Source organism: Poecile atricapillus, chromosome 1, assembly GCF_030490865.1.
Source record: "Poecile atricapillus isolate bPoeAtr1 chromosome 1, bPoeAtr1.hap1, whole genome shotgun sequence".
In the NCBI taxonomy this organism is placed as follows: Eukaryota; Metazoa; Chordata; class Aves; order Passeriformes; family Paridae; genus Poecile; species Poecile atricapillus.
Genome location: NC_081249.1, coordinates 73,615,127 through 73,628,728, shown reverse-complemented (window position 1 = coordinate 73,628,728; position 13,602 = coordinate 73,615,127). Strand labels below are relative to the sequence as shown.

The 13,602-nt window shown below is 43.7% G+C and overlaps 1 protein-coding gene across 2 annotated transcripts in view; it reads right to left on the bottom strand.

The window, feature by feature from the left end:
• Positions 1-12,471, bottom strand: part of EXPH5 (exophilin 5) — a 37,254-nt gene extending 24,783 nt beyond the window's left edge. For both annotated transcript variants that reach the window (XM_058829535.1, XM_058829536.1), the window contains exon 1: positions 12,132-12,471. In XM_058829535.1, the coding sequence (XP_058685518.1) occupies positions 12,132-12,250 (119 nt within the window). In that variant the 5' untranslated portion in view covers positions 12,251-12,471. The remainder of the gene's footprint in view (positions 1-12,131) is intronic.
• Positions 12,472-13,602: the final 1,131 nt, after the last annotated feature.

Below are 13,602 nucleotides of genomic sequence, written 5' to 3'. Positions count from 1 at the left end.
TGTTGTCTGTTTGGCTAATAAAAATGAACCAAGTCAGCCTCATTATTACATGTAAGACACTATGCACATGTGGATGAATCACAGAGGAAAAAAGACTCCTGTGTTTTGGTTGCACATACTACAAGAACATGTAAAAAGATCTAACCAAGAATTCACCTTTTTTTTAATTTGATATTTGTAAAATTAAGAATTTCTTCAGTAATTCTCTGAAAAGTCAAGGTCTCCTCTATTTTGATGAACAAAATGTGTTGCCAATAATGCTTGAATCTAACCTGCTAGGTCGTTGCCAATCAAAGGCTCAAATTTAATTTTCTCTTCCTCTAAAATAATAGTTTTCTAAGTGTTCACCCTTTTTATCCTTCTGTCATTTTTGTTACTATGTCTTCATTTTATAATGCCCATTAACCCACTTAGCTGCCCTCGGATGTATTTATCTGAGTATGCGACCGATAGAACCAAAGATGTGCCTGGGCAAAGAGGATGTGGCACAACAATGCAGACCAAAGAGTGTGTGGGTTCAGTGTCTCTTACTGACCCACACATCAATAAATGTAATGGAAAAGGACTTTAACTCTCCTGAACAGGCACCAGGTCAGGCTGCGGGAGGGAGAGTCCCCTAGTGGTGACACCCCTGAATGGAAAGGAGCAACTGAAGTGCCACGAAACATTCACCTGAAGGACAGGGGTGCCCAGCACTGAACTGTATGGCATATGTGTTCAATTCCACTTTAATGGTCGCATGATGAGCTCATAATTACCCCTAAATATTTAGATTCCAGTAATGTGCAAAACCAAGAGACAGAAGGCAAAAGAAAGTAAAAAGGGAATTCATCTCTTGTTTTTGCTCCCAGACTGCACCTTGTCTGGGATACAGTCAGGGAATATGTGAGCTAAAGGCAAAACATATTTTGCCTTTACTAAAGCAACCCTTTCCATTTCCACCTCTCCTCTTCTTAATTAAAAAGTAGAATAAATCACAAAATCTGACATTATTACACTATTTCTATTCAACAAATTTATTCTTTCAAATTAGAGCTGATCACCTGCTTTGAGATACCCATATCCGGTGGCATCGTGTGCATTCATGACACACAATCCATAAAGACAGTGAGACTATGAGCATACACGAAACACTGGACTCCCAATGGACATTGAATGCTTCCACTCTACAAGTCACAATGACTTTTGTGTCAATACTTCTTTAACTTCATCACCCTCTGTACAGTCACCAAAAGGTACCTCTGTTTTCTCCAAAACATTAACTTCTCACATGTGAACTATTAAACTATGTGAAATTAAAGCACTGACTTACACTAGCTGCTGTTTTCCTTCATCAAGTCCAACACTCCTTTCCCCTTGAAGCTTTTGTCTGCTTTCCTGAGCAAGAGCATGGAAAGACACTTTGCTTTGAAATGGAAACTAGGAAATGTTGTAAGGGCAAGAACAAAGGTTAATTCTCAAGCTGACTACATAACTCCTCTCTGTTCTGGCAGCTCAGGAATCAGAAGCTCTCAGTTAAAGCTCTGAAATGAGAAGCTCAATGGCTGTCTTCAAAATGTTAAGTTTTCAAAACAGAGCATTGAAAACTGAGATCACGGGAGCAGAGGATGATTAATCATGCATCTCAAGGTGTAACAATGCCTCAAAACATTACTTTTAACATGAAACGATTTCTTTAACAGCTACCCTGTGTTTACAGTGAAAACATCATTTCAGCCCTGCTAGAACAAACAGAAAAGACTGTAAATACAGATCTTTTAGCGGTTATACATACGTAGAAAATGAAATCTTTTAGTCCTTTGGGCAGCTGGTCACTAAGAGCGAATGAGATGGAATACCACTAGGAATGTCACAGCTTCTGGTGACTCTCCAGCTTGGGCTGACCCCCTTCGCAATGCATACAAAACCGGGGAAAGCTCTATTCTGTGACTGTTTTATCGATTGGTTACAATGTCTCTGTAGGCTACAAATGACAGTCTAGAAAAGGGGTGTAATTTCACTATGCTGTTAATACTTGCAAGCTACCTACCAATATTATATGGTAATAACAAAACAAACCCATGATGCAATGGAAAGAAAAGCCACCTATCATCTTTCAAGTGTGTCACATAGCTTCTGGATGGTAGAAATTAATGTGTCTAATGAGATTACTTCATTAATAGGAATTTCTATTAATATTAATACATGCTAACAGAGGCAATGTGTATAATTTTCCATGTAAAGATTCTGATTTATTTGCAGTCATAGATGTAGTCTCAGTTCAAAAACACTTTATGCCAGGTTTAAGTTTAGAGCTCCTGAATTTCTGTCCCAGAAATCTTACATGGAAATACAAGATGTATACCATGCGTACCACATGATGGGTTGAAAGGCTGAGGATCAGGTCTCAATAAATCTGAAGCTAATGATTAACAGCAGACGTATTTACTCTGCCAGGGTAGAGCTGCTAGTTGATTACAATCAACTTTTATATTGATAGCATGCAAAGAGACAGTCTATTGCAAGTAATTTACAGCTCAGTCGTGTGCTGTAAAGTTAACTGCCTTACAAAGACATACAATGCAGATGCTATTCCTCATGTTATTGTTTGGCTCTCTTAATGCAAAACCTTTCCTAATAAACAATATTAAAAAAAAACCCAAAAAACAAAAAACAAGAAACAAAACACAGGCCAGATGAGAACCTCTGAGAAAGAGGGGAATTGGATTCAAATTAAAAGCATACCCTCACCCCTACAAGCAGGTTTGTGTATGATGGCCCGTGGGTCTGGACAGCGTTCTGAAATTGAGAGGCTCTAAACAGGATTGTACAGAGCTAAGCCTGAAGCCTAGGGCTCTCAAAAAACACCTTTGAAATCTCAGATAATTGTGCAGAGTCTCACATCGAGCAGAGTTTACAGTTCTGGACAACTGAAGTGAGACAGGTCAGTGTACTTGCACACAGTTTATGTGTTACTGTAACACTACAAAAGCCTCATTTACATTGCTTTAAATTAAGGAAAGAGGTCAAAAGCATTAATGAAAGCTTTAAAAGTAGACACAGTGGGTGTTTTTCATCTGGAAGTGTAATGCTCATATACATGTATGTAATATATACTTAGAGATCCTCTTCTATAGTACCTTAGACTCTCATAATTTATAATAACTCTTCCACTGGAAATTGAAATATTATAGTATAATAATACCTTAAAATATTATATTTACATATGTATAATTTTTCATATATTAAAGAGCACACAAATATACACATATAAATATGCATTTAAGAACACACAAATCTATAATGGAGAAATAGACTGCAGAGCACACCAGACATGCTGCTGCAGCTTCTCCTGACTGCAGCTTTCTGCACTCACATCCCTACTGATCTAAAAATCCAAAGACATGGCAAGCAGAGTGTTACAATTCCTTGATTATTCCAACAACTAAATAAATTGTATGTAATTTATATGCTGTAAAGTATAAACATACTGTAATTTTCATCATTTACTCTTAGCTTTTGTGGTTTTGATGTGTTTATTCACAGTTAATACAGTACCACTATATGGATTTATTTATTTCTGAGATAAGACTGAGAAAAAGAAGATAATTTCAGTTAAGAATTTAAAACACAGACGTTTAAAAACAGTTTATTATACTTAACACTGTAAACATAATAATTTAGCTGCAAAGAAGGATTAGAAATAAATTTCATGTGAACTTTAAGATGCACATGTCCTCAGAACAAATCCCATTTTCCCTACCTGCTTTAATGAATTTCTTGCATTAAATACTTAAGAATTTTTTCAGACTGTAAGCTCCAAGAAAATAAGTAATTTTTCAATTTAAAACAAGTACAGGAAAGACCAAACTGAGGTCAGGCCTTAGTTTACATAGTCCTGTATTAAATTTCTGGAACAGAAAAGAAAATGGGGTCTCTGTGTTCAAAATTCAAAACTCCAGTGGGCCAAACTCCACTTGATTTGAAAGCTAGATTCAGAGAGAAAAAAGATTTTAAAGGACTATTAAATTCAGTATACACAAACCATTGACAAAACCCAAATTTAAGAGAAGAAAAGGAGATGGACACACGTAACAATTTTCAGATGCCATCAGAACAGTATCTGACAGAAACCAGTGAACATCAGCTGAAGTCCTGACACCCAGCCCAAGCAGCTTTGCTCCCAGCTGTTAGCCAGGCTGAGAGCCATGTCTGCAGGAGGTGCAAGTGCTGTATGTCTATCCAGACGCAGGAGTTTGAAGTACATCAGGGATCAAGTCCAGCAAAACTCCAGCACCTTGGGCTTCCCTACATAAAGCAGGTGCTGCAGCCTTTGACAGGTGTATGTGACACTTGTAACCTGAGCACACCACTGGAGCACAGCTGTGCCAGTACTCATGGGGAGATAGGCAGACACTCTGAATATGAATCAGGTGTGTTTCTGAGAAACACTTTTTTGAATTACTGGCATAACCAATTTATGATTTCTGAAATACATGCAAGGACTTGAAAGTGTTTGGACACAATGTGTAGAAGCTGTCAGCATGAGAAAATCATTCTCTTCTCATACAGGCACCTCAATGACTTTCTGCTTGCTTAGTATGCAAAGCTGTCTTCTTCTACCTAATGGCAATTTCCAATTCCAACTAATGTCAATTATTAATTTAACTTCTGCACTTGAATTGTGGAGGAGACAGAGGGTGTTGAGAATATAGAGATTACTATTGGAAAGGTCAAACCTGGGAAGTGTGCAGACTTCCTACAAGGTGCACAACACTGTAATTGGGTCACAAGTCTATGGAAAACCTGAAAAAATTAGACCATTCTGCATTAGCTATTCTGGAATAACTTCCCATATTGACTGTCTACTCCATAGTAGTAGACAGTCTTGCTAATTTGCTCTGCTGTGTCTATTTATTCCTACAGCCTGGTCAATTTATTTATATAGACAGAGTTCAAGAAATTCTACTTTTACTATTAAGCCTGGACTTGGAAAATGTCTTCGTACAACTTAACAGTAAATCTTTGCTTAAATCTCATCAATTTCAACACCATCTTACCTTAGGCAGCCCTAGTGGTATCAGAAAGTGAACTCAATAATAACAATAATAGCCTTTGTGATTTTCACTTTTACACTGTTTGGTCACTTGAAAATGCAAACATTAGTCTCAACAGTCTGAAAGACCTGGCATAAGGCCTGTGTTTGAATGAGCATGGGTGAGAGTGCCCAGAGAGAGTCCTTCCTGCTCCTGTAGGTTTGGCTGCCTGGGCCCTGGACCCAGAGCTGGGTGTCCTTAGAGAAAGGTGTTGTGAAGACAACAGCCACAGGCCTCAGCATGGGCGAGCCCTCCTTCCCCATGGAGCTGTGTTTCAGTGCATGCTGTCCCACTGGGCCGTGCTCCAGTTCCAGCCCCAGATGCATCCCCAGCTCTGTCTCTGTGCCCGTTCTCTTCCCTGGCTGACACCAACTTGGTCTCAAGCCTGGCCACCTCACCCCTGACCTGCCTGGCCATCACAGGGCCACGGCTGACCCTGGGCACTGTCACCAGGCCTGACCCTGACATGGCTTCTCGGCTTGACCGTGGCCCTGCACCATCACTCTAGCCCTGCCTCATGACCAGCAGACCGTGGTGGACCCAGCTGTCCCAGCTGGCCTGACTCAGTCCCACAGCCTGGCCCGGCCCTGCCACGCCACCACAGCCATTGCTGGGGTGCCCGTCTGTGTCACCGGGGACAGGCCCTGGTGGCCAGGCCCTGCCCTGCCAGCCTGGCGGGGAGCAACCGTGGGGAGCCACCACTGCCTCAGTAACCTGACAAAAGAAGAAATACATTCAGTGCCCTACAGACAGGCTCTTCCAAATATTACACACTGCAAAAGGTTCTTCCTTCTGCCACCACACAGACCGTAGGAAACCCCCTGCCCTCAAACACCAAGTGCAAGTCTTCAGAGGAAAGGACTGACACTAAAATTAATTCACTATGAAAGGACCTGGAAACAATGCTGGTCCAGACTCTGCTCTGTAGATACAAAACTGGAGCTACATCACAGACTTTGGTCTAGTTAGCCTAGATGGACAGAGTAAAAACCAACAGAGAAAATGGCACATACAGTGTCTACCTGCCCCTGGCCATTTCTACTTCTCTTTCCCGCCCTCTGTGAAGCCCCAGTCTGTGAGCCTAGACCCCACCATAAGACAGGACTATTAAAAAACACAATGAGGAAAACACTTGATATGCAACTTACCAATTGCATTTGGTTACAGTACCCCAAATCAAACAAGGGAAGTCCCAAAATGGGATTCTTATGAGAGTAATTGTTTACCAAACCAAGTAAAGGTTTTTAAATCCCAGTCTTCCTTGCCATTTCCGCTTCTATTGGCACTTCTTTAGCATATTAGCCCTTCAGGGCTTCAAGGACCTATTTTCATTAGTGTTTACAAACCACTAAACACACTGGTGGCACAGTATCAGTGGTAAGTAATAATAGTATCTCCTCTGCAAACAAGACACAATAGAACACTTGCACCCTGAAACATTCCTGGGTGGAGTATCTCTTATGAAAGAATTTCTTTATTAATGCTTTGTCCAGGGAGGGAGCTCCACTGGAACAACTATACCAAAGTAGTGCTGTCCTGGTATCCTGTCTGCTCTCCTCACCCATGCAGCTCATGTCTTTTGGAGCTGATTTTAAAAATTCTTTGTAATTATGAGGAGTTGAGCTCCAGATCTAGATGTCTAACACCCAAGAAGTTACTCTTGGTCTCCAAGAAGGTAAACAGGACTACTTTTGTGAATATGACAAAATATAGTCTGCAATAGCAGACCCCTCAAACTGAAAGCAAGACAGTATAATTGAAGCATTAAGTATGAATATGCTCAAATACAAAACTGAGTATGTCTGCACTTCTGCAACAAATGTCTTCCCAAGAGAAGAAGGTGAAAAAATGCATTTCCAACACAGGATTTTATTCCCACCTTCCACTGCCAGACCTGTGAGAGCAAATGTCAGTCAAGAGAATACAGTAAGGAATTACTTGCAACAAATGAATTCAGTAAATGATCTGCCGTGAGGCAGTAAGAACAGCTGTGTGCCTGTAACAAGTAACTATGTCCAAATGATTTATTGTAGAGACTGTCTACAACAGTCTAACGAGGGGATTCATCTTTCCCACAACACTCAAATGTTGTTAATGGGTCAGCAAGAGTGGAGCACTGAGTGGTGCTGACTGTACCTCCCAATTAATTTCATATGCTTTTCATCTTCAAATTTGAGGGTAAATTAAAATAAACCTTTGCTTTGCTGCTGTCTATTCTCACTGTCATTTGCAAAATAAATCTACTAACCCCCACCCAAAAGTATAAACCAACCAAAAAGAGCAAAACAAATTAAACCAAATGGAATGACTGCTCTCCTCTCCCAAAAGCTCCTTTCTTTTTCCTCTTTTTTTCATTTCCTACTCACAGACAGTGGCTTATGTGCCAGATATGTTCTAGAGCTGGCAATTATTTTTTTGCTATTCTTCCTACTGAAAAAAAAAAAAGAAAAATTCCTTAAATAATATATGCATATTTAGTTCTCAAAACACGATCTAGAAAGTAAATTGCTGTTAGGGGAGGCAGGTTCATTTCCCCATTCTGTGGCTCAGACTCTCAGTTGTTTTCAATATCTCATTTGAAAGTGAAGATGACAGTATTTCCCTTTTTCTCAAGGATCAATAAACAAAACCAGCACAAGACTACTGCATGCAGTTGTAATAGGAGCATTACATAAAACAGCCAAGTCTCCTAAATAAAATTATTAAAGAATACAGAGCTTTTGTGCCCTTTTACATGCACTTTCTATTTATCCATAGCTCTCCCACTCTATCTTCCAACTGTTCATTTTTGGGCAACTTGCAGCTACACCAGCTACCTGTTCCCATACCACATCCCCCTACCTGCTGCCTCTTTTAAACAGATGGCTCCATGTCTCCTGGCTCTTCTCAACTCAGATGCTTTCTCTGGGCCTTGATGCAGTTCCAGGGGTGGAGATGCATCTCAACACCCAGTGCTCAGACACTATGAGACATCAGAGACCCAAAGCTGACTGGAATGACACCTGCTTGGGCACTGTCTGCCTCTCCACACTCTGCAGGGGGAGGAGCTGCCTTGGAGATAAAAGGCATTAGCTCCACCTCTGAATTCCATAGCTTCATGCCCTAATGCTGCTGAGACTTCCTACAAGGACTCCCAGTTCCTCTGCTACCTGCCAGGTTCTGAAGTGCTACCCTGAAGAGATGGAAGGCAGTCAGCCTCTCTTCACCCTGCCCATTCGCTTCATCAATAAAGGACAGAAAAGAGAAGCACCTACAGGTTTGTTTAGCCTCTGGGACCTGGAGCTCTCTGTGCAAATATTAGCTGTCAGTTCTTTTTTTTATTTCTGTCCCCAACAGCTGCAGAACAAAGCTTAAGATGAGCTGGGTGCACTCTGAAGTCTTGAATCCATAAGCCAAATAGTATCTTGAATGTGTTTATGTTGTGATTTTCAGGCCTATTTCATTACATAAGGAAAGTTGATCTGTGGTATTAATAACTGTGCAAGCATTCATTGTGTTCTTATGGAAACTGAATTGCTGGGGAGCCATCTGAACACGATACTGCACTGTGAACATGCTATATTCCTCCCTGTCTTCCCCTAGGCATCTAATTGTAACTGAAATATTTGTGACAAGGAACCTTCTCCCACAAGCATCTGTAAAATCACCAGTTTCATTAATCAGGCTTATTAAATAGCATTTCATGACCTGAATTTGACTTCTGCCTTAATACTGCAAATACTATTATGGAACAATACACGTATATAAAACCCCTAAATTCCATCTCTCTTCCACACTAACATTTATGATAGATTAAATTTCATTTGAATTGGTATTATGAATGAAACTGGATTGAATGAACAAAGAAATCTGAAGGCAAGTGTTACCCAAGTCCAAAACTAATACGTATTTCTTCTTTTAAATTATTAAATGCTTGATTAATAAGTTTCTGAAGTATTTTCGGTGTATATAGCAGTGAGCAGCCATATGAATTATACCAAAGTTGACTGTTGCTGCTTCTCTGAACTTTTCATGGAGAAGGAGGCAGGTACGGCTGGTTTGTGGTGGCTGCTCAAAGGTGGTGCTGAGAGGAGCCACGAGAGGGCACTGGAAGGAGAGAACAGGCCAAAAAAAAATGCAGTGCTGGGAACCAGCAGGCCAGGAAACAGCAAGAGCTCTGCTCCCTGCCCACAGCAAGAATAAACTAGGGTCCAACAGGACATTGAGTTCATTTCTGTATAAAAGCAAAAGCTACACTGACAGGTGTCCCAGGCAAGCTTAGAGGTCTGAAAGCTGCTAAGGGAGCCAAGAAAATGTGCTGGGGCATCAGAAATATCCCCATTTATGCTTCATTTAACAAAGGCATGGGCTGACTGGATGAAGAAAGATCTGGTTCTGCCCGGTGTAGGTAAGCAACAAGAAAAAAAAATGTATTTGGGAATTGCAAATTCAATGGAATTGAAACAATTGCAAGCTCAACACATTTGAGGAAGTCACAATAAACCACAGAGAATGTCAGAATTCATCTTCGATTTTATTTCTTATTTCATCATTTTTCAGTACATTTCATCACTTTCCAGTACAACAAATGTAGCTTGTTCCTGCTTTTTGGATTCTAGAGTCATATCTGGGAATGAATTTCAATTTTTCATTGATCTTTTAAGAGACTGGCAAACAGCTATGTGCTTGCTTGTATGACATCAAACAATGTGGACAAGATCAGCTTTGGTCTGCCAACAAATGCTTCATTCCCTCTCTCAATCCAGTCTAGATTGGTCTATACAGGAACATGCTATATTGTAAATATAAATGGTCACTGAAAACACTTTACCAATTTGTTACTGACTGCTGGTTGTCATTGATTTGCTCCCTGGCCCTACCCAGCTCCAACTAGCTCTTTCCAAAACCATGCTCAAGAGCAGTTTGAAGGGCAACTCACTTCACTAACTTTGTGCAAAAAGTCTTTGTATTACAAAAAATGTCTTAATGAAATAGTTCCTTCCATTCTACAGCATCTCCTATATGTCTTGTCTGATTGACAGCATCAGTCAAATAGCTTCAAAATCACCTCCTGAAAATATCCCAGGAGCGGGCGGCCACAATTCTCAGGCACTCTTTTAAAACTTTTAAACTGAAAAAAAAATCTATGAAGTTAATTATCAAAACAATAGTAATAAGAATGGCAAGAAGGCAGGTATATGGGACAAAGGGGAACAAATGCAATTTTGTTTAAGCCTCTGAAGCTCACTGTGGTCATATAGGAACTGCAAGATTTGGCCCTCCAGGGTGATCACTGTTATTACTTTGATTATAGTAGCACAGGGTAACACCACACAGACTGGAACCTGTCTGCTCCTGATGGGAGTCTTCTGGCCTGAAGAGATTACAGTCTAAATAAGACCAGGTAGACAAGTGGAGTGAGAAAGAAAGTACTTTTATTAGGTCCAGGAGAGATTAGGACACTTGCCCAAGGACACATACCTTTGACAGATACAGGGTTTAACCTAGATTTTCAGTATGGCGCCTTGGCCATAAACACTTCACCTACCTTCTGCCAACTTGTGAATGCCTCTTCAGATGAGATTTAAACAGACTACATCTCAGTAAAGCATCCTGTTATGCCACGTTTATTTTGACAGCTTTCACATAGAGAACATTTTCTATTCACAAAGTCCTAAGTGCACAGATGAAGAAACAAATACAAATTCCGGCGGCAGGTGAAAGCCTTGAGCTCAAGAGCAGGCAACTGCTTCACAAGGCTCTCTATAGCATTGGAAGTTTCAATGCATTTGGTTCAGCTTTAGTCCCAAAAACTTTAGAGATTTAAACTTACAGCTCTTCAGCCATGTAATTCCCTATAACCAGCAAAATATTTCTCCTTTATGGGAGGTTAATAATAAGACACATGGAACAGAAATTAATCAGAAAGAGAAAAGTAATACCACATTATGGAAGAAAGAAATTTCCAAACTTAACTCAGTCCAGGTTCATGTGCACAGAAGATCGAGACAAGTTTTAAATGTAAGTCATTGTTGACACATAATATTTAACCATGCTCATCATAAAATCCACTTTACTGAAATGAAAAATACACAGTACAAAAATCCACTTGACGCAAATGTTACTCATTAACATTCCCTCCATATCTTACATGAAAGCGTTACTTGTGAAAAGTGCCCACTTGCAAATCTGAGAGGACACTGCCTCACACTTCACAATGTGCCAAAAGTCATACCTGCGGGAAGAAATTATAACCTTCAATAATAAACGGCTCATTTTCCAGCATAATTTCTATTAATTCCTCGACTTTTGCTTTCACTATCAACATAAATAGCTTTGATGTTTGCAGCACAAAGGGGAAATATGAGCTAGAAGCAAGGTCGAGGTGCCCTATATCTTGATAAGGCAGAGAGAATTCAATTAAGTCACTTTCAAGAGTTTTGTGAACTACCTTTCAGGCGGGTGAGCGCCTGGCTTTGTTTCCAAAAGCTGCCAGGATCGACTCAAAAGCCGCAGAGCTGCCACGTTTCCCTGCAAAGTCCGGCACAACTTCCCCGTCGCCGTGGTCTCCCGGGTACCGGTGTTTAGCCCACACCCCATGCCAGCGGCACGGTGAAGCACCGAAGCAGCCTCCTCCTCCTCCCCGGGGAAGGAGAGGTGCCACGGGGAGCCGCAGCCGTGACTCACAGCAGTCTCTGTCACAACACGCATTCCCCAAACGTCCCGATGCTTCAGGTGCCCGGCCGGACGGCTCCGGCGGCAGCCAGCACCGGCGCTCCCCGATGCCCCGATGCCCCGGCAGGACCGCCGGGAGCTCGGCTCTCCCAGCCCCGCAGCCCCGCGCCGCCTTGGCCGGCGCAGAGCTTTCCCCGCGGGGCGCCCACTTTGCACTCCCTTTCCCGCTCTGCGCCCCCTTTCCCGCTTCGCACCCCCTTTCCCGCTCCCCCTATCGGGACGAGCGCCTGTCTCCCCGCGCCGCCGGGCTGGGGCCGAGCGCCCTCCGCAAACCCCGCTCCGCGCCCTCCACCTCCGCGCGGGCGCGATGGGCACCGACAGGACCGGGGTGAAAGCCGATACCTGACTCTGTCCTTCTCTGCCCGCCGGAGCTCCGCGTCCCTCTGCAGCACCTGGAAAATCGCCCTGGCTTCCTCCTCGTTCAGAAAACTGAGATCTGGCCCCTGAGGCGCTGCGGTCATGGCTTGGCTTATCGGCGGGCGGGCGGGCGGAGGCGGGCGGGCAGCGCTGAGCCCCGCGGAGCGCGCAGCCACACCAGCATGGCCGAGCGCCGGGCGGACCGCGCACGCCGGCACCGCGGGACGCGCGTGTCCCCGAACGGCGACAGCCGGAGCCGGGACCGCTCGGAACCGCCCTGGCGCGGGCTGCCAACTCCCTCCGGAGCGAAGGCAGCGCAGCCCGGCGGGGCGGGGCGGGGCAGGGCAGGGCAGGGCAGGGCAGGGAGGAGCAGAGAGGCGGCACCGCCGTCGGGGCCGGAGCCGGAACCGGAGTCGGCGTTGGTGTTGGAGTGGTCGCCGGCCCCGTGCTGGTGTCCCGCCGCTCGCGGCCCGCGGTTGAGTCCGGTGATGCTCTGAGCGCTCTGCGCGGTCTTCGCTTTGGCGCTGCCCGGGGAGCACACGCCCGCACGGGGGGGCCGCTGCGGTTCCCCCACGGCGCTGGCGGCGCGGTTCCCGCCGGGCAAGCCCCGCCACGTCTGTGCCCGGTGCCCCGCGGCACCCGAGTGCGGCCTCGCCGCTCCGCCCGGGCGCCGCTCGGCCCCCGGCAGCCCCTCCGTGAAGCGCGCCGCATCCCGCCGCTGCAGGAGCACGTAGTTTTGCGGAATGGATGCAAAGCGGCAACTTTTCCACGAGGGAACAACAGGACAGTGTTTCCTATTTATTCTCCTTTAAGGTTTTCCTGAATAAATAGTCGAGAATTATTATTTTTCTTGGTCTGGAAGTTATAATCACATCTCGGAAGTAATTTCGTCCTGATTCCATTCCAACAGCTCTAATGCAGCTCTGCCCTGTGCTGGCGGGAGCACCATAAATTGCTGTGTCTCTCCAACGTATGTGTCTGACTAGTTCACCGTATTAATAGAAAACTTTGTAAAATGTCCTTTGAAATTTTTCTATCGAAGAAGAGCTTTATTCAGGGTTGAACTGCAGATGGAGAAATAAAATTACGGTGAATTATTTCAGGCTGAGAAAGTTGGGGCTCTTAAGCCTGGAGGAGAAGATTTGTTGTGGAGAACTTGTAACAACCTTTCAATACATGAAGAGGGCCTACAGGGAAGCCAGAGAGGGGAGACTCTGTTAGGAACTGTAGTGGTAGGACAAGGCATAATGGGTACAAACTGAAAGAGGTGATATTTAGGTTAGATATTAGGAAGAATATTTTTTTACTAAGAGTGGCTAAAGTACTGGAACAGGTTGCTCAGGGTGGCCGTGGATGCTCCAGTCCTGTCAGTGCAAAAGGCAAGGTTGGACAAGGCCTTGAGTAACCTCGTCTAGTGGGAGGAGTCCCTGCCCATGGCCAGGGGGTTGAGACTAGA